Raw genomic sequence first — 22,166 nt, 5'->3', positions numbered from 1 at the left:
TATATATATATATATATATATATATATATATATATATATATATATATAAAATGGTTTAAAACTGTATGTTCTGTTCCAAAATACTGTTGTAAAACTTTTTAGGACCTAATGTCAGAAAATCCAAAACCCTCATGTGACTCTGTCAAGAACCTAGGTCACAAAAATTAAGTACGAAAGACATAGGTTAAGCCCTCAGTTGTCATTAAGCCTCTTCCCAGAAGCTGAAGGTGGTTTACAAGGGGACATAATGCAACATGACATAAGTTTAGCAAAAGCAAGTCAACAAGGATGGGACAGAGCTGGGCCTGGACTAAGGCTGAATTGCATAATACAAATGCCCACGCCTGGAACAAGTTGGCAACTCATTCACCTCTGGTTGCTTCTGATTCTACACAGCTGGGATGGGATCTAGGCATCTGGGCCTTTGTTCTTTCTAAAAATCCTCCAGGCGATTTTTATGGGCAGTGAAAAGCACTTCTACAAATAGCCAATGTTTTAAAAAATGAGAAGAAAGATAATTACACAATCTGGACTCACATTAAGGGCTCAGAGGAAAAATAAAAAAGATTACTCTTGGTTCTGAGATCAGACACAAATTTTGTCAAAAGTACTAACACCTGGATTATATTATGTTTTATCTATTATATATAGGGTATAATGTCCTGGAGTAGCATCCTTTTAAAACCTGCACTTAAATTCCACTGGGCTTTTTCTTACAAGCATATTTACTAAGCAAAGACAGCATACCAAACCACAATAATGTAAAAATAAGTGTTTATTTTGTGTATATGGTAGTTCTCAGACCCTGTAAACATTCAGCATTACCCATTCCACTTAAAAACTGCTTTTGAAAAGCTATCTGCCCCACTCTGATTTTCCTAAAAGCTCGTTACTATAATCCTTGATTTTAATGATAAATATTGGCTAGACAATAAACAAGCCTGTTTCTTCTAGTTATAAACTGGCCTTGATATGTTCAATTTGCTTTAATAAGTCTTCCCTGAATTGCTGTCACCTTTCAACAGCAGTACCTTGCTGCCCTGCTGTCAAAGTAGATTTCATCCCCAAATGGTTATCTGTAATGAAAGAATACAAAGGTGAACTTTTTCTTAAATTTTCTTTTAAAGATTCATTTTGGATTGATTAAAAGCAGTCAGAAGTGCAAAACAACATTAACTGTACTCTCACAGTTACAGTCTATCAACTGAGGCATTCATTTCACAGCTCAGAGGATAATTAGCACCTTCGGACCATACAATCAGTGTGAACAGGCCTAGTCCCCAGATGACTACTTTATATTCATCAATGTTCACAAATCTATCCCAAACTGCCGGCATCCCTACATGCCTACTATGTTACAAAGTTTTATATAAAATCCTTTTGCATTTCTTGGAGAAAATTACCTTTCTGATGAAATACTAATGTTTGCAGTACTAAGCTAGAAAATAATATTAACACATAATATTAAATTGTTATAAGCATCTAAGTGATGCTTCTGGGAGCCAAAAAGGGGTACTTCTGCATTTCACATAAAGTATCAAAAAGCAAATGCTTTAAATACATCTTTTTTTCTGAAAGAAATGCCTGCATGAAAATTTTAAGACTATTCCTGACTGGTATCATTTTTAGTAAGCAGCTGAATATAAATTGTAGTGTGAAGGTTAAAATAAAGGATACCCAAATATGTGTAATATATGTGCTTCCTAGTTAGATCTTGTGCAAAATTTATACATTCCTTTTTCAGAAAGTTTAAAAGGAAGAATAGTTTAAAAATCAGAATAACTAATTTGAAATGTTGATTATATCACCTGTCTAGACAGGGTTAAAAAAAACACCCTACTCTGTTTTCCTTATTGTGGTATTATTCCTCTTTGTATAGATCTCTAAAAATTAGAACTTCATATGGCTTGGACAATATGGTTTACTGTAATATAAATAAGATATAGTAATATCTAACAATCGCAACTGCTGGGATTCTGAGTAGCGAGGAAAACAGGTCTTATAAAGCCTGTGTACTTCATTTGCTGGGGAAATAAAGCCATTCTCAAAGGATGTAAAACTGAGATTACTGACTTAACAATCTGTGTAATCTAAATTCCCCTGACAATCTTCAGTTCTGTCTTAGCTAAGGATAAAGTAAAAGGGGTGATAAGGAAGCAGGCCCAGTAATAGTGGTGAGAGTTGAGAGATGAAGGCTGATCTGCAGGCAGCCTACACGAGGCAGACTGACAGTGGTGATGCAGACTCCGTGGTTACACTAAAATGCTGAAGTGAATGAAGAGGGTAAGCATGACTACAGTGACTTTCCTTAAATGTTGTTTTTGAGTACCTACCACTTGAACTATTCTGAGTCCAGTGCACAACAAATAATTCTGTTAACTAAAGTAGTTATCACAGGACTTCCACGAGGCAACACACACTTTGGTGAGTTGGTTCCTATATATGCCTGTAAACAACAGAACTTCTTTTTCAATGTCCCCTAATTCAAACTGGCCTCTATGATTATTCAAAATCATTAATGCTTGCCATATGTCATCTATGAGATCCTGTTCCAGAATTAATACTTCAAAACTTTACAGGATGCATCTTAATATCAAAGATGAAATTAAACAGATACATGCATGCTTGTTAATTCTGATTGTCAGTAAAAATACTGATGTTTAAGTTGGTACCTGTGTAGTAAATAACAGGATATTTGTAGAGAAGAAGAAATAGCTGTGAAGAGTATACTTTACAAAACCCAAAGATGACCTCAGAGCTGTGGTCCATGTCTGTGTTCCTCTAGCCACATGGGCTGCAGTCTGGATCCCTTCCACACACCCTCACTGCAGTGCTTGCTGGGCTGGACGTGCTGCCTTCCTCTGGGCCGCCTGTGGCGTCAGTCCTGAGCTGGGCCTTTTCCACTGCAGGGGAACCTTCCACACTCTCTGGTATCTTTTGGCCAGAGACAGGCTTAGCAGACTGGCTGCTTTCAGTCAGTGTGCTTTCTCCTGAGATTCCACCAATTTCTTTGGGCTTTATATCCAAAATAGGTGATTTATGCTACAAAGTAGAGAATTACAGTGTTTTAATTGTTTAATTAACATAATGTGAAGGTTTGTAATAAACATGTTCAACAAGTTCCCACACAAATCTGTTATAGCAAACGTTGAACTCTTTCAAGTCCTGGTTCCAGTGCTGGATTATCATTATATAAATGTTATTAAGCCTCACAGAACTGTACATGGAGGAATGGGAAACAGGATATGCTAGGTGGTCTAGTGATGCAGCTTAAGGAAGGGTCAGGAAGACTGGTGACCAGTACTGGTAACTCCTCTTGCTAGTGAGAATAATTCATTCAACAAATATTTACTGAGCATACATTTAAGTTCTAGGTGCTGGGGATAAAAGACAACAAACAGACAAATACCCCTGCCCTCCCTGGAATTTACATTTAAGTTGGGGAGAGAATCAGGCAATAAATTAATGAAGTATCATGCTGGGGGTGGGAGGGTTGGATAGCTGTTTAAATTAGGGCAGTCTGAAAAGATGACATGAGCAACGGCTTGAAGAAATGAACCTTATGAATATATGGGGAACAGCATTCTAGACGGGGAACAGCATTCTAGACAGTGAACAGCAAGTACAAAGGCTTGAGTTCAAGGAATAGGCAGGAGGCCCTTGTGGCTGAAGGAGAATGAGGGTGGAGGGGGCGCAGGAGGAGAGAGCAGCATGGTAACAGAGGTGGGAAGCCCTAGGCCATCTTGATATCTTTGGCTTTCCCTTCAAGTGAGCCCGGAACTCACTGGAGGATTTCTGAGATGAGTGACAGATAACCATTAACTATTAAAGCTGAAAGGAACATCTTAATTTTCTAGATGCGGGCAGATATGTTTCTTCTAAGGAACTCCATGGGAAGGGATTCTACAATGTCCTAGATTCTACTGCGCTTTTTACTATTTCTCAAAGGTTTGCATCTGCAACCTAAACTTTGCAAATGACAATACAAAGTCCTCCCTCAAACAGAAATGGAAATGTCCCTTTAAATGGTCAATAATGGTGGAAAAGAGGCCTCACCATTCCACGGGTTAAAAGTATAGTCTAGCCAGACAACGATATAAAAGATTTGGGACAGCCAACGATATAAAAGATTTGGGAAAGCGAAGTTTTTGGTCCTTTCCCAGCTCATTCTTCCATCTAGCTAAGGCTTCAGGGCTCTCCTGCGGGTTGGCTCCCTAAGGCTCCAGGCCTTCAGTGAGGACTTCTCTCTGATCTCTTCAAAGGTGGAAATTTCAGTCATGCTCACTTGTTGGTTTCCTATGAAATGTCATTATGAATTACCATCTGTTCCAAAAAATTACTGTTAAATACTATTTAACATAAAAATTAAATCTTATTTCTTCTGAGGAGGCTGGACTAACTTTTGACCTTTCTAAAGGGGGAGATAGAGTGAATAATTATTATCAATGGTGATATAATTAACCATGAAAAGTAAGAGTAAAAACACTTAACCAAAAGCACTATAGGAAGCACTTACACCTAGTATGAAGGGACAGCGAAAAAAACAGTTGCTGACTTACACTGGGTACCACCTTGGGATGCTCTCTCGCCTCTGCGTCTGGTAAATCAAATGCCGGAAGCACTTCAAGGCTCTTGTTGCCAGTCTGAAATCTCAAGTCAACATCTCTCTCTCTCAAAACATCTCTTCTACCCTCACATGTTTTGTCATTAGGGCCTTGCTCAATGGGGCCAATTTGGCCCCTATAATAGAAATCTGCATCACCTGCTCCACCATGGGGTCTATAATCAATTTCCTGCTGCCATCTTCTTTCACCTGGCTGAAGTGCCTGGGGTGGTTCTCTTTCAGGGCCACCCACATGTCTCAGCATATTAACTGATTTTCCAGCACCATAGCAGAAACTCTAGAAGGAAAAGAAATACATATTCCTGAGTACTTAATGGCTGACTTACAACGAAATTTTGAGGTGCTTTCCACGGTGCCAACAAAATTTCATAACTTGTGGCATTTACAGACATAAACATCTTAATTTCACTGGGTTTTCTCTAGATTAATACAGGGCCAGAGCAGCCAATAAAATTTGAGAAATCGCCAAGTATTAAGTAGACATTTCAATCAGCTGGACACATTTTTATTCAATTATAACAGCAGTTAGGCTAAAGCCTAGAAATGTAAAAGGTATTAACTGTCTGATCATTGTTCATGTGTTGTCTACATTCACATGCATCATATAAGGTAAATGCTGAAAATTAAAGTTGTACACCATTATGTAAATATTCTCCTATAGGTTTATTTATTTTTTACAAACTCGCTTTAGCTACAGCTAAAATTCAACAGGTTTTGAGTCACACTCCAAGGGAAAAACTAGGCAGCAGTTCTCAAAGTGTGGCCCAGGGACCCCTCAGGGGATCTCTGAGACTCTCAGGAATCTGTGAGGTAAAAAGTTTTCATAATACAAAGACATTAGTCTTCTTCACTCTCCTGTTGTACAGCAGAGTCTTGTGGGGCGCTAGAGTGACTACCTCACTCTGATGGCTCACACACTGTGTGCTTGTGTATACTTATATTTTTAAAATTTCTGGTAAATATCAATAAATAAACCTCCCACAAACAAGTGCTCTTTGTGGTGTTCAATTCTGAAGAATACAGAAGGGTCCTGAAAACAAAAAGTTTGAAAACCACTGTACTAGAGATACTACTCTTTGAAGACAGAGCAGCAAAAGGCCTTTTCTTAGGCAGCAGATGAAGCAACAAGCGATGAAGGGGTTTTGCTTATAATTTCGGTCTTAGAGACTAAACTACTACTATACAACTAACGTCACCTAACAAAACCATATCCCTAAACCAATGAATCCTAATCACAAGCCTAAAAACAAAACAAGAATAATTTTTAAGTAAATAGATCATAGTGAATTTTGTATCCTTAAGGGAAGACAATTCTTTAATAATTTCCCCTGGCACATCTGAGTTCTTTGCATTTTGTTTTGAGACAACTGCTTTAATAGGGTAAGGGCTGAAAATCAACCAAAAAAAGAGCTGAAGAGACCATGGATGACTGACAAGTAATACTGTAATATTCCTTAATAAATGTCTGCTCCTGGATTCCCCAAATTGTTTCTTAGTACACCCACCTCTTTCTACATCCCTTTCTGATTCTATGTTAAACACAATGTTCTTCTGTTCTCAGTGTGGCAAAAATTCAGACTGAAATAAGGTCCCCTTTCTCAAAGAGGACATAACTGATATCATGTGTATTAATTCATGAAGTTTAAAGAACAAATGTTAAAAGAGGGTATTATTCTAAATCACCACTTTGACATCTACAATCAAACTTGAGAACCGGGGCTTCCCTGGTAGCGCAGTGGTTGAGAATCCGCCTGCCAATGCGGGGGACACGGGTTCGGGCCCTGGTCCGAGAAGATCCCACATGCCGCGGAGCAACTGGGCCCGTGCGCCACAACTACTGAGCCTGCGCTCTAGACCCCACGAGCCACAACTACTGAAGCCCATATGCCTAGAGCCCGTGCTCTGCAACAAGAGAGGCCACCGCAATGAGAAACCTGCGCACCGCAACAGAGAGTGGCCCCCGCTCGCTGCAACTGGAGAAAGCCTGCACGCAGCAACGAAGACCCAACGCAGCCAAAAATAAATAAATTAAATAAATAAATACATTTTTAAAAAAACAAAAAAACTTGAGAACCGTTTTCTTGCTTAAAGGAATGCACAAGTATAAACAAACATTTATCACTTAAAAATCATCTTTTCATACCATTAAGCATGACTTAGCCTGATTTACAACATAAAAGAAACCTAATAATTTCAGAATTGCCTTTTTTCCATAAATCCTGTTAATTGTTAACAGTGCTATATACTAACCAGGACAGCTAATGCCATAATTATCAGCACTGGAATGTGTAGTAACACTGGGATCTCCTTCATGAGTGCTTTAATAAATTCACCAGCTCCCTTTCCAATATGCTTCAATGGCTCCGTGACAAAGTTGGTAAATGTAACTGCTAGTGCCTACAACAAAAGACAAAAACAACTTAATTTTTTTCCTCAAAGGATTGAGGCATATAGAATAAGCCAAAATCAACTGTACTGAGGCTGAAATTATGAAATTCCATATATTTAAATGTTATCATATACTTTCCATGTGAAAATCACTGTGCAATGGAAGTATTTTTTTCTAGAACAAAGGTTTATTATTAGCAAAATGATGGTAAAAAACACTAACAATTTTAAATAAATACAGAGACTTTTTACTTGCTTTGTATAAGTAATTTTCACAAAATATATTCTAACCTTTGTTGGTGGGACCAACCAAATAGGGTTGACTAATAAGAGCTCATAGTATTTTTGGCATGAGTCATCCTTATAGGTCCATGAACTTCTAAGCCATTCTATTTAGAGAAACAGACAAAAACAGAGTCATTTTTTTTAAAAAGTTGCATTTCATTCCCAAATAAGACAATATTTTAGTTTTAACTGTCCCTCTCCCCACAACCCCCAATCAATTTTAAACTGTTTTGCAAACAGACTCCAAGTAACAGTGATTTTTAAAAATTTCATCTTATGTCCAAAATGTTTATTTTAAAAATTCATTCAAATTATACAAGTCTTATACAGGTAAAATATATTTTATTAAGATTTCTAAGAGGTAAACAATTAAAAACAGTTCTTTACACACACAAAGGAATCCAAGTAAAACTGGGGAAATCTGAGTAAGATTGGTGGCTTGTATCAAAGTCGACATCCTGGTTGTGATACTGCACTATTGTAAGTATGCAAGATGTTACCAGTGGGGGAAGTGGGTAAAGGGTACACAGGATCTCTCTGTATTCTTACAGCTACCCCTGAATCTACAACTATGTCCAAAAAATTTCAATTAAAAAAGTCAGTTCTTTACTTATTTTACAAAATAAAGTAGAACATTAGTTCTCTCACTTTTTCTAAATCAAACTCATGTACATTATGTACTAGCATGAGCTACAGGAGGCATTTAGTTGTTCCTTGAAGCCATGAAGCAAGGCTGGGCTGGGTTGGCTCCCATATCTTTTCAAGAAAATTAATTTTCTGGACACCTTGATTTGTTGCTGAGATTCTATTCTGGGTCAGTCATTACGGACTTGCATTTATAAAGAGACTTTGATCATTAAACCATTCCCACTGTTAAGACACCTATAACTAAAGGCAGTTAACATTAGTGAGAATGTTCATAAAATTTGTAAGAAAAAGTAAAATAATTCCTAATAAAAAAAAACAGTATAGTAAAGCTACAATAAGATTTCACAAGTCAATATAAGGAGATTAAATCGAAGATGGAAATGAATTCATATATACATTGATTCACTTCTCTAATAAACTTCTGCTGAGGACCCAGAATGTGCTAGACACTGTGCTAAGGACTAGATGAACAAAAGTGAGTCTAATGCAGGGAGACAGATAATATAAGAGCCAGCAATATACACACGTTCTATCCCTTTCCTGTCACATTACATGAACACAAAAGTCACTGGTCTGAAACCTAAGACTCTTCTTGCCTGTTCTGATACTAAAGATTCAGTCATGGAAAGCCTCCTTCTGGCATTTTATCATTTCTTTGTAATTATTAATATGTTTTTTCATTCTCAGAAATTCTACTCAAAATAAGGCCAAGGGGGGCTTCCCTGGTGGCGCAGTGGTTGAGAGTGCGCCTGCCAATGCAGGGGACACGGGTTCGTGCCCTGGTCCGGGAAGATCCCACATGCCGCAGAGCGGCTGGGCCCGTGAGCCATGGCCGCTGAGCCTGCGCGTCCGGAGCCTGTCCTCCGCAACGGGAGAGGCCACAGCAGAGGGAGGCCCGCGTACCACAAAAAAAAAAAAAAAAAAAAAAAAAAAGAAAAAAAATAAGGCCAAGGGAACCAACACCTTACCCAAGAGACTTCCAGTCCAATCCATGTTCTCAGCACACACATTGTTTAAAGGCTCCATCTTGGCAACTTCAGCCTGATGCTGGGCAAAGGCTAGCTGACCAACACCAAAGGGAACCATGAAAGGCTGCTAACAACGAAGGTTACACCTACACATCCTAAAAACCTTAGTTCAAAGTGTGTCTTCACCATTCACCCAAACCAGATTTAAAAATTTTTCACAGAAAAGAATACATATTATTTTTAAAAAGTGGCTCTTTTCAGCTCATGGCAAAACAGTCTTAATGCAACAGGTAAAGAAATAACTACAATTGCCTTCTTTGTAAAGTAATTATGAGGAGGAAGGAAAACCTTTTTCCTAAAAAGATTGTTTTAAAACTTAGTTTAAATATAGCTGATATCATGCCCCCAAATATAGCTATACATATTAAACGACTAATTCTCTTATACAATTCATGACAAAATGGTGTTTTGCTTTGGATGATTTTTAGCACAAATGACCAATATGCCTTTTATAAATAAAAGCCCTGGGGGAAATAATTGAGAGAACAATTTTCAACCAAACTACCTTCTTTCCTCCAATTTGTAATACTTAGTTCTAGAAGCTATAGAACTTATAGCTAAGGAAATATCACAATGATTTAATCATATGAATTCACTGAAAACAGTTAGTTGGCTATTTGACTCACCCTGCTAAAAAGGTCTAAAATTTTCCTTAAATGATTATGCTATTTTGACAGGAACAATGCTTCTTCAAATTTCTATGTATAACATGGTCCTGAATTTTAAAGAATTAAACATTTGGAAAAAGTTTATAAAGAAATACCTCAAGATATTGACAGTGATTATCTCTAGGTGGTAAAATTATAGACAATTTTATTTTATTTTTTGGCCACTGCACACAGCTTGCAGGATCTTAGTTCCCGACCACGGATTGAACCCGGGCCCCCAGCAGTGAGAGTGCCAAGTTCTAACCAGTGGACTGCCAGGAAATTCCCTAGAAAATTTTTAAGAATTAAATTTCTCTGTATCTTTCTATCTTTCCTATCTTCTCTACCATAAATATACCACTTTTACATTCAGAAAATAACCTAACTTTAAAAAACAGTATTTTGGTATCACTTCTAGCAAATAAAAAGACATACCCCAAATTACCTACATGAGAATTTTTCAAGTGTGTCTACATAACTCTATTCTGATTTAGCCGTCCAGATGCCACCCATCATCAGGAATTGGGTTATGAAAATCAGGACTGCACATTTTTCCCCGCTAACTGGTCAAGGACCCCAAAACACCAGGGACATCTGAGCAGCTGCCAATTTCCTATCACCATCTCCAATCACTGCCTCCTGCCCTCGTCTGAGGCAAGATTATATACTAGCTCTAAATGGATTAGGCTTTCATTATGAAATAACATTTGAAAACTTAAAAACCTTCTATCTATACAATACCTTATATAAATACATCCAATTCCATCCCAAACTGATGAGAAAACTGATGAATAAAACACGTCTCAACTGGGTGTACCAACGAACATACGTCCACAGCTCAGTAGCTACTAACACCACGATGCAGAGCAGACACAGAAGCATCTCAAAAACAGAAACAGAACAGAAAGAAGAGTTACCGCCCAACCATCCATCCCAACAAAAAACACTGATCGTCAGCAAAAACAAAAGAACTGGACTTGAATACGCAAAATCATTTGTACCATTTTGCTGCATGTTCATCAACCCAGTATCAGTGACTTAGTATGAGTTCTCAACATAATTATGGTGGCGTTTTTAAAGTGTTTTAAAAAATAAAAATATGTTAAAAATAAAAACATGTTAATCATGTCCCCCTCATCCCATCTTACCATCAATACATTATATGGATCCACTCCAAAGGAATCTTCAAATTGCCACTTCCATGTTTCAAAATTATGAAACTTAAAATTAATTAAAATATCACTTAGTGCATCATCCAAGGCTCCTGGCTTCCAATCCTCTCCACTGAGAAACTTTTGTATTTCTAACAAGGTTTGTCTTTTAAGGATAATCTCGGCATCATAATGCATATCACCTTTGTTTTCATCAGGCTGAATTAAATTTGCCAAAAAAAAAAAAACAGAAAAGGAGAATTTTATCATTATATTACTCAATGAAATATTTTAAGACAAACGCTAATTTGGAACTAAATATATAATTAGTTCACAATATTTCACAGGTATAAAATGAGTAATAATATCTACCTGTCTCACAGGCCAACATGAAAACCAAAGATAATACACGAGAAAAACACTTCAAAAATTATAAAACTCCAAGCAAGTAACATACAGTACATTTTACTAAATTACAGTTGATTCCTGCTATCTGCAGTACTTACATTCTATAAAGTCACCCTGAACACTAGTTAGCAAATACTGAACCATGGCTCTGACAGGAAATACAGGGTTAGGTTCCTGCAAGCACATTTTCATCAACCAATCAATTCATAACCTTTTTATGTTACTATTTAAAGACACCTTAATATAGGGACTTCCCTGCTGGTCCAGTGGGTAAGACTCCACGCTCCCAATGCAGGGGGCCCGCGTTCAATCCCTGGTCTGGGAACTAGATCCCACATGCATGCCGCAACTAAGAAGCCCGCGTGCTGCAACTCAAAAAAACAAAAATCCCGCATGCCACAACTAAGACCCAGTGCAGCCAAAATAAATAAATAAATAAATATTGAAGAAAACAAAGAAAATTTTTAAATAAATAAATAAAGACACCTTATTATATATACTGTGGATCCATTAACACTGAGCTCATAGCCAACAGCACTATGACTCATGACTGAACTAAGCTTAACTTACAAGGGAATTTTCTTTAAGGCACATCTCAGCCTTCTTGTGCTTAGAAACACTAGACAGCATAACACTTGGGAGATTTTTAAACAGCAAAATTTTAAAAATTAAAAAATGAAAGCCCGAAAAAATAAACAGAGCACAGAAAAGTACTTGTTTATAACATGAGAGCTGAAAACAAGAAGGCAAAAAACGGCCTTGTTTCACCTCAGCTGAGAATGGGCTCACTGAGCAACTCAAACGTTTTGTCGCTCCGTGCATGTCTGAAAGTGACCACAAAAGCAGGAGTACTGATTCTGAGGTTACAAATAAAGTTTAATATTCAAAATATTCAAAAATATGGAATCCACAAATAATGAGGATAAACTATCATTATTTTATGATTCCGTTTATGACTTTCCATTTGCTGACACAGTTTTCAAATAGCCTAAAATTTGCAGTAGTACAAATAAGAAAAACAAAAAGGATCTCAAAAAGCAGCAAAATCTGGGTTTCCATAAATATGCATGACAGTCACAACTATATTACTGAGAGTCCAGGTTAGCAAAATCATTATAAACATTATCTTTTCTAATAGTAAATACTGATATTTATATTAAAAAGTAAATATAAAATGAGAAAAACCAAAGTGTCATGTAATATCACAAATCATCAGTAAGTATAAAAAAGCGGCCATTGATTAATATTTCTAAAAAACCAGGAACGAAATATTCCAAGCATCTCCACCTTGAGTATTTTCTGACCCTACCTGTTTCCTCATCTATAAAATAGACTCTTTTCAACCTTGCACTCAGTTATAAGACTCAAACTGAAGGGTTTACATGTGAGTACATCTGCTTTTACATCTCCAAAATAAGGTGGGATTACTATTCATCTAACAGCCCCTTTTTTTAAGTTTTCTTGATGTTTCGACTCCTCAAAGTGAAAACAATGACTCTAAAAAATGGAATCTTAACATTAATCATGAACAATATGTGCCTGATATGTAATTTCTATAAAGCAGCCTTGCCACAGTAAACAGCTAGGGGGAAAAAACTACTTAAAACACACTTTTCTTTTTCTCAATATATAATGATATTACATCATCTGAATAAGTGTGGAAGTGGTAGAAAACAAGAAGTAAGGACTGGGATAGAATTTCCTTAGCAAGTCATGAGTTTATTAAGTTTCTAACTGTTCAGTAAAGTTCAAATAGTAAATTTAAAACAATCTCCCTCTGGACTTCCCCTTCACCTTCCAATACAGGGAGGCATGTGTTCAATCCCTGGTTGTGGAACTAAGATCCCACATGCCTTGCAGTGCAGCCAAAATTAAAAAAAAAAAAAAAAACAAAAAAAAACTCCCTCTCCCTCCAACTCAATTAAGTGGTAGGGCAGTGCACAGACTAAGTAAATCCCCATGAGCTATAGGAAAAAGAGGAGGGATCTGCACTGCTCACTTGCCTTCCACCAAACCACTGTAAAGCAGGCAGCTACGTTCAATCCTGCATGAATAGGTTTTGGTAAAAGGGTGAGTCAGGTATTCTCTGTTGAAGCATAATGATGCTTTGCCACTGCTTGATATAATATGAAATTAATAAATAACAAAAATATCCACTACACTGACTAGTATCACACCACCAAATACTCACAAGGCCAAGCTTTCTGGTTTCAATTAAAATCTTATTTAAGTATCTCCTAAAAACAGGATTGCTTTGACTTTCATAGTCTTTTCTCTTCTGCTTTTCACACTCATCGATCTGTAACCACAAAATAAATACAACATTAGTTAGCGTCAAAGTTTAATGTAATAAGGGTCAAGTTTCTAGCCTAGTGGCCCCATTGAGATCAAAGTAAGGAGCTCAGTTATTTTTTATCAAGCTTGCATTAAAATGTAGATCTCACCTGCTTCCTGTGGGTTCTCTTTGCAAAGGGCAGGTAGGCAACAAATAAGGAACACAAGTCCCACACTGCCCCCTGACTGGCAGTTTTCTTGCTGACTTTCGGCAATTTTAAAACTGAAGATCATGAAACAAGGAAGCGGAGATGTGGACAAGCAGAACATCTGGACCAATCTGCCTCTTCCTAATTCCAAAGTAATGGTTTAACAAAGAAAGGAACGAAAGGAAAAAGGGGAGTGGGGACCCAGAAAGAGAGGACAAAGAGAAACAGGGATAGCATGAAGCCGGAAAACGAAGGATACAGCAAAGATTTTCTTGAATGTGCATATTACTTTTGGCCTTTTATTAATTTTTCCTGCCAACTATCGATCACCCCCTACCATATGTCAGGAACCATGGCTTCTCCAGAGTGTCCTACACATGGCACCCCCTCTGCACAGAGTCCTTCATTAGAACAGACTTCCTCTGAAATTAGCTCTACAAACACCACAGTGGCCTAGTCTCTGAGGGAGGGTAGTGCACATCTTACAGACATTTAGAACCTGTGAAAAGTACTTTTTGAGTGTGGACCACAAGTTGCATGGAGCACTGAAGTGGGCTTCAGATGATAAACATACAATAACTGAGCAGCACACACAGACTCAGGACAGAAAGACCCTCAAGAAATCACAGGGCAGTCTCCTCTGCTTTCAGGCAAGGTTTACAAACCCTAAAAATTTTTAGTTTCTTTTTAAGAGAAACAATTTTTTAAAAACAAAGACTAAAGACTCCATTTTACCAATCATGTTGTTACAACGCTTGAACCAAAGTCACAAACAATGGAATGAAAAATTTCAGTAAAAAGGCATTTCTCCATTTCCTAACATCCAGCCAAATTAATTCACTACACCACAAAATGCAGTTAAGACTGAAGCAAATTTTATCCAAGCATTTCTTTGCTTGGGTGAGAAAACATTCACATTTGATAAGAACCACAAGCAGCTGCTTACAGATCTCGAATTGGGATATATCTGGATCTCAATTAAAAAGCCCTCCCAGTCTCTCAAGCTGGAAGCCTCCCTCATTCACGCTAGCCTTCCCTATCCTTTTCCCCTCCTCCCTCAACCATCACAACTTGCTTATTCTACCACGGAAAAGTTGCACGCTTTCCTCTTCTCTTCACCCCATCACTGCCTCAGTGTGAGCCTCCAGCGTCGCTGGACCTCTGCCATCCCCCCCATCCCAGCACCCTCTCCAGACTGCCACCAGCACCCTGCCTCACAACCAACTGAGGTGGGTTCCCACAGCATAACTTGTGTTCAAACTCCCCAGCAATCTTGACTTACTTCCTTTCTCATAAACTCTACTTCAGCCACATAAATAAGAGGACTGAATAAATGAATAGCTACCACACACTAAATTATAATAATCCCTTATATTTATAAGAGCAACTCTTATGCTTAGAAACTAGCAATAGAGCCATTTCTTCATTTGCTACATTTGTTGTGAGTTACTACAGCCCAGCATTGCAACAGGTGATAGAGCATCACCTTGTCCCATTCCTTGTCCCAAGAAATTTTCAGTTTGGTAAAGAAATAATTACAGCATAGTGAGATGTTATTACAGCAAAATAAAAGTACTATTTTAAAAATCAAAGCCAGAGTAACTAAAGAAAAAATACCATATATATGTAAATTGTAGTTTAGATAGAAACACAAATAATGTTAGCAAAGACAGGAAAACAGAGCAATTTAACATACTATAAATAATACAAAAATCATGAATAAAAAAACCTAACCTTATGAGTTAAAGAATCAAGTCTGCTGTAACATTCTGACAATTCATCAGCATGTGGTAAGTCAGGACTGACCTCTTCTTTCTCTGATATACCATACTTCACCTAAAGCAAAGGAGAGAGAGATTTTCTTTATAGTTCAGTTGTATGAATAACTACAGTTAATGAGACTAAAATTTTTACTTCATCATTTTATGGCTTTGCTTGTTATATTCCTCAACTGTATTAAACCACCAAACAAGTAAGAGCCTCAAATTTATATACTAGCTAAGAACTAAAATCAAATTAGTTTGCTTCTCGACGGGCTTTACATTCAAATTTGAAACAGAAATAAACAGGTGGGGTTGAAATCATCTTAGACTAGGAGGCAAGAAGACATTCTGCATGATTGCTATTCATTGATATAGGACTCTCAGAGCTCTGTGAAAAACAATAACAAAAGTAGACTATTTCCATCACAGGACCGATAAGGTGTTATACACACATGCATTTTTTAAATACCTGAGATTTTCTCATTGTTCCTGAAGCAGCATCATAGTTAAGCATGTCTGTGGGGTCAATCCAGTCATCATCATGAGCATAAGCAGTTATCAGCCACAGACATTCACAAAAGAGCACAGAACACAGCATCCTGCATGAAGCCTACAAAAATTAATAGATATAGTGAAGTATGATTACTTTTGGAGGAAACTGTTTTAATAAAAACAGTCTACTTCCTTCTAGTGTTAAGATAATGCTTTCTTAATAATAACTGAAATAAAAATACTCAGTAAAGTGGTATTCGCATAAAAACACATACACACATGCACACATATTCTCAGGGACAAAAAGTATACATAAGATTTTCTAAGTGATTCAGCAATTCCACTTCTAGGTATATCTCCAAGAGAAATGAAAATATACGTCAACACAAAAACTTGTACACAAACATTTATAGTTGCATTATTCACAAGAGCCAAAAAGGAGAAACAACCCAAATGTCCCTAAACTGATGAATGAGTACCATACAGTGGAATATTATTAGGTCATAAAAAGGAATGAAATATTGATACGTGCTACAACATGGATGAATCTTGAAAACATGCCATGTGAAAAAAACCAGTCACCAAAAACCATATATTATATGATTCCATTGATATAAAATGTCCAGAACAGGCAAATCTATGGAGACTGGCAGGTATATAAGTTTGAGGATATAATGAGGGACAGAGGGGTGGTAGTTAAATGGTACAGGGTTTCTTTTTTTTTTAATTGAAGTATAGTTGATTTACAATGTTGTGTTAGTTTCTGCTGTACAAAGTGATTCAGTTATACATATGCATACATTCCTTTTTATATTCTTTTCCATTATGGTTTATCACAGGATATTGAATATAGTTCCCTGTGCTATACAGTAAGACCTTGTTATTTATCCGTTCTATATATAATAGTTTGTGTCTGCTAACCCCAAACTCCCAATTAATCCCTGCCCCACCCCTTGGCAACCACAAGTCTGTTCTCTATGTCTGTGAGTCAGTACAGACTTTCTTGGTTTTTTTTTTTTTTCAATTTTATTTATTTAATTTATTTATTTTACTTTTGGCTGCATTGGGTCTTCATTGTTGCACGTGGGCTTTCTCTAGTTGCAGCGAGAGGGGGCTACTCCTCATTGTGGTGTGCGGCCTTCTCATCGTGGTGGCTTCTCTTGTTGTGGAACACGGGCTCTAAGCATGCGGGCTTTAGTAGCTGTGGCATGTGGGCTCAGTAGTTGTGGCTTGTGGGCTCTAGAGCGCAGGCTCAGTAGTTGTGGCACACGGGCTTAGTTGCTCTGCGGCATGTGGGATCTTCTCGGACCAGGGCTCAAACCTGCGTCCCGTGCTCTCGCAGGCGGATTCTTAACCACTCGGCCACCAGGGAAGTCCCCGGTACAGTTTTTGATGAAAAACTCTGATGAAAAGTTTTAGATCGTGATGAAAAATGATCTAAAATTAACTGTGGTAATGGTTGTACATTATCTGTGAATATACTAAAAACTGCTGAATTGTAGAATTTAAATGGGTGAATTGTACAGTATGTGAATCATTTCTCAGTAAAACTGTTTTAAAGAAAACAGGTATTTGAACCAAACCCTCCCCATCCCCCATTTTTTTTAACAAATGGGAAATTTAAAAGGTGCAAAATTCAGATTCAAATGATGTGACTGAACTCTCAGAGAAAACAGCTTGCTTCATCTAAGCCTCTGCATAAACACCCTCAAATCGTTTCAACACAGTATCTCCTCTGTTCAACAGTGTCCAACACAGTAGTCATTAGCCACCTGTGGCTACTGAAATTTAAATTAATTAAAATTAAGTTACATTGAAAATCTGTTCCTCATTCTCACTAGCTGCATTTCAAGTGCTCAGCTGTCACATACGGCTAGTGGTTACCAAACTGGACAGCGCAGATGAGGAATACTTCCATCACTGCAGAATGTTCTGTCAGACAGCCTCTCTTATACCTACTCTGAATAAGGATCAGGTAAGGGATTTCCAAGATGAGAATGCCCTGGGCCCTGCTCATAAATGGCTTACACTCTAGCTGCAGGAATAAAGGTAACTCCAGGCTAAACTAAACACTCTTTTGTGTTCCTGGTGTGCTCTGTTTCTTCTTCTAGAGTGTCACACACTGAAATTCACCACTTATTGGTCAGTCTCATCCCTTAGCACCGTGGCTCTCAGTCTTGGCCATGCATTAGAATCACCTGGGAAGCTTCTCAATCCTCCAATCTTCTGGCCACACCCCAAGGCAACTGAATCAGAATCTCTAGGCGAGGGATCCAGGCATTGGGATTTTTAAAGCTCCCCACCTGGTCCCATCACACAATGAAGGTAGAAAACCACTGCACTGTAATGTGAACTTTTCCAGGGAAGGTAACATCTTACTCAAGTCTAAATTCACCTTCCCAATGCCCTCTCCATCTTGCACCCTCCACCTCTCCAAGCCCAACACTCAGCCCAGTGGCCAGCAAGTGAAAGACATTCAGCAAATGTTTGTTAAGCCGCAAATGCAAATGATCAAAGCCTCAGCAGGGATTCAAAGGGTTTTAGGGGGCTCACAGGATGAAGAAGCACATCTGACTGGGAGAAACTGGGAAAATTTCATGGAGGAATGGGCATAGGAAATGGACTTTGAAGTATAGGCAACATTCTAAGAGTATGAGATGAGGGAGGCAGAGACAGAGAGCAAAATGTACTCCTCAGAAACTGGAAACACGAGGATGGACGTGGTGGAACACAGAGGTGATGAGGTGGCTGCGATGACTTTGCAAAAGTAAAAATGCTTATGACTAACTTCACGGGCTAACAATAGCTTTCAAGGGTGATGGGAACTACATTTTGGGAAGATGAAACTAGCATTAAATGTACACTCAGAGAGTTCAACAAGGAGGCTTGAGTAGAGAAAGGATGTTGGTCTGAAAGAGTGATGTCGATGAGAACAGAAAGAACCCATCGGACATGTTTTAAAGATTAATTCTATAGACCTCAGCAACTGAATACACACAGAAGGAAAGAAAGAGAACGATGGCAGACATGACTCCAAGATTTTAAGGCCTACCAACAACAAAAATGGTGTTATCATTAACTGAAAAAGGAAATTGAGAACGAGAATAAGGTTTGGGGAGAAGGTTCAGCACTCTTGTTCAACGTTTACAAAATACCTGCTGGATACTGGGCACTGTCGTAAGTGACAGGGCTACCAGGAAACTAGACCAGCCAGGTCTTCTTTAACAAACTTACACTCTAGTGGGGGATGACAATGAATTAGCAAAAAAAAAAATTTCAGATAGTGATAAGTCATATAAGGAAAATAAAACAAGACAATGGTGTAGATGGATTAGGTAATGCTGGGTATTTTAGAGAAGGCCTCTGAGGAGATGAAACATGGCCTCAAATTCTTTATCATTTCCCGCACTGAGAGATGGAGTTTATTTCCTTTCCTCCTAAATCTGGGCTGGCCATGTGACCGGCCAAAATACTGTGGTAGAAGTAATGCTGTGTTGGTTCTGGGCCTGGCCTGACCTATACCAGATCAGCTGCTTCTACTTTATCACTCTGGAACACCTGCTTCTGGGAAACCCTCTTGGAACTCAGCCACCACGCTTTGAGAATGCCAAGTCACCTGGAGAGACCACGTGCAGGGGCACACTGAACTCCCAGTTGGCAGCCAACATCAATGACCAGCCATGTGGGTGAGCCTTCTAGGTGGTTCCAGTCCAATCCCTTGGTAACTGAGTTGGTGATCCTGCCAACATCATGTGGAAAAAAATAACTACCAGCTGAGCTCAGTCAAGCCCCACAAGCCACGGAATCAGGAGACATAAAATGGTTGTTGAAAGCCCCTAAACTTTGGGGTGGTTTGTTACACAGTGGTAGATAACCACAACATTTAAACAGAAAAATGATAAGCTAACCTTAGGAAGAGTTAGGAAAAGAAAACCCAGAGAGAGGGCATAGCAAGCATAAAGGCCCAAGTAGGGATTATGTTTGAAGCATTCAAAGAATGGGCAAGAAGGCCAGAACAACTGGGTCCTGGGAATGAGTTGGAGGGGAGAAGGGGACTAGGCCACAGTAATGAGTGTGGTTTTTACTCTAAGTGTAATAGGAAGCCACCCACTAGAGAGTTGTTGGGGTTTTTTTTTTGAATTTTATTTATTTTTTTATACAGCAGGTTCTTATTAGTTATCCATTTTATACCCATCAGTGTATACATGTCAATCCCAATCTCACAATTCATCACACCACCCCACCAGCCCCCCGCCGCTTTCCCCCCTTGGTGTCCATACGTTTGTTCTCTACATCTGTGTCTCCACTAGAGAGTCTGAGCACAGACGTGATAGAATCTAGGTTACATTCTAAAATGACTGGGGCTGCTATGTGGAGGCTGGAAGAGAAGAGCAAAAGCAAGAGACTAGAAAGGAGGATTTGCAGTAGTCCAGTTGAGAGATGAAGGTGGCATGAACTAAGACAGCAACAAAGGCGATGATAAATGATAAGATTTTTAAAGTTTGAGGTAGACATTACCACATGTGGCGAAGACCAGCTAACAGGTCACCAAGCACATTCCATCTTCTTCCTTCTGGACACATGGTAAATAACTACACATCCCAGCCCGTCCTCCAGTTAAGTATGTGACAATTAAGTCCTGGCCAGAGCAACAGCAGTGGAAGGGATATGCACCACATCCATGAAAGCCTCCCACGTGCGACCCTCCATCAGCTGTCCCCCTAGACCATCAGGGAATGGGGAGAACACTGAGCCCTAGAGGAGGGCAGCCAAACTAAAGGAGCTGGAACCCTACATGACCACATTCAAGGCCATCTACTAAGTGGGAACATGTTTTTTGACTTTCATGTGAACAAAAATACATTCCTTTTATGGTAAGCCCTGAGATTTGGGAGTTTGTTTTTTTAACACCATCTTGTGCTACTCTAATACAGAAATACACTGCAGAAATTGCTGGTAAATTGGATGTAAGAAGTAAGGACAAGAAAAGATTCAGGATGACATCAAGGTTTGTGACCAGGGCAACTGGGAGAATGGGAAAGACTGAGGGACACTCAGGTGAGCAGATAGCAAGTTCTGACATATCAAGAGTTCTGTTTTAGACACAGTACATTTCAGATGCCTACCAATATCAAAGTGGAGATGTCTAATACACAGTATGGAGCTAAGGAGAGGAGTGGGGCTACAGAAACACAGTTGGGAGCCATCAGGATGTAGATGAGGTTTAAAGCCACAGACTGGATAAGATCACCATAAGATCCATTATGAAGATAAAAGACTGAGTCCTAGGGCATGCCAACACTTGGAGGTCAGAAAGAAGAGGGGGAACTGACGAGACACTGTCAGTGAGTACTAACAAGGCAGGAAGAAAACCAGGAGAGGCTGTTATTCCAGAAGCCATGTGAAGAAGGGAACAGATAACTATATCAAATGCTGCTGAAAGATGAGGTGATCAGAGGGCAGCAAACTGACCACTGGATTTGGTACAGCAGTTTTTAACAAAGTGTTAGGGACAAGAGCCTGACAGGAATAAAGGAAGAATTCAGGTAAAGGTTTGGGGTTAAGATGACATAGTAACTCCATGCTCCAAAGCACTCCCTGGACTCCTACTTCTGGCCAAGATGGAGTAACAGGGACCAGATTTACCTTCCTGCCTGAACAACCAAGAAAGAACCCTGCATAAAATATATGAGATGGTTTTCAAGAAACTGGACACCAGGCAAGAAAGAATGGTGGTCCTTGAAAGATGGGAAAAAACATGGACAGCCCTTCCACTGCCCCAGGCTACTGTCTTAAGTAACCATGGGCACCCAGAGGGGCAATTCAGAGAGAGCCCAGGAGCTGGGATCCTTGAGGAGATGGAGTTGAGCCTGGAGAAATCAAGGCAGCTGGAGTTCAGAAGGGAAATTTGCATAGAGACAGACCTGCAGAGGTCTGCAGAGGGTCCCTATTACTCCATCTTGGCCCCGGCTCCTTCAAAAACCCTTGAAATTTCCTGAGTGATAGGACTGTCTGTTATGCTAACAAGGTGCCTCATGGTGGGCTCCTAGATAGCTTCAGGTTGGGGAATGGTCATCTAAAAGACCAAGCACCTGATTAGACGGTTGAATTTTCAGCCATCCAACCTCTGGGGATTAGAGGGCAGCTGGAGATTGAATTTAATCATGTGGCCAATGAATCAATCATGCCTATGGACTGAAACCCTGATAAAAACTCTGGACACTGAGGCTCAGGGGAGCTTCCTGGCTG

At 38.9% G+C, this 22,166-nt stretch overlaps 1 protein-coding gene across 8 annotated transcripts in view; it reads right to left on the bottom strand.

Moving 5' to 3' along the window:
* CLCC1 (chloride channel CLIC like 1) overlaps positions 1-22,166 on the bottom strand; it is a 47,654-nt gene that overhangs the window by 20,218 nt on the left and 5,270 nt on the right. For 4 of the 8 annotated variants that reach the window (XM_007106447.4, XM_007106446.4, XM_007106445.4 and 1 more), the window contains exons 2-11: positions 15,895-16,035; positions 15,397-15,498; positions 13,371-13,478; positions 10,769-10,990; positions 10,362-10,502; positions 8,914-9,007; positions 7,304-7,401; positions 6,875-7,021; positions 4,560-4,901; positions 1,834-3,042 (exon numbers count right to left, since the gene is read on the bottom strand). In XM_007106447.4, the coding sequence (XP_007106509.2) occupies positions 2,782-3,042; positions 4,560-4,901; positions 6,875-7,021; positions 7,304-7,401; positions 8,914-9,007; positions 10,362-10,502; positions 10,769-10,990; positions 13,371-13,478; positions 15,397-15,498; positions 15,895-16,023 (1,644 nt within the window). In that variant the 5' untranslated portion in view covers positions 16,024-16,035 and the 3' untranslated portion in view covers positions 1,834-2,781. Of the gene's footprint in view, positions 1-758; positions 1,077-1,833; positions 3,043-4,559; positions 4,902-6,874; positions 7,022-7,303; positions 7,402-8,913; positions 9,008-10,361; positions 10,503-10,768; positions 10,991-13,370; positions 13,479-15,396; positions 15,499-15,894; positions 16,036-16,969; positions 17,320-22,166 lie in introns of those variants that run through there. The other 4 variants (XM_055084391.1, XM_055084390.1, XR_003679549.2 and 1 more) reach the window with 3 other exon arrangements.

The sequence above is a fragment of the Physeter macrocephalus genome, chromosome 4, assembly GCF_002837175.3.
Source record: "Physeter macrocephalus isolate SW-GA chromosome 4, ASM283717v5, whole genome shotgun sequence".
NCBI lineage: Eukaryota > Metazoa > Chordata > Mammalia > Artiodactyla > Physeteridae > Physeter > Physeter macrocephalus.
The sequence above is the reverse complement of the archived record's forward strand: the minus strand, read 5'-3'. Positions and strand labels throughout refer to the sequence as shown.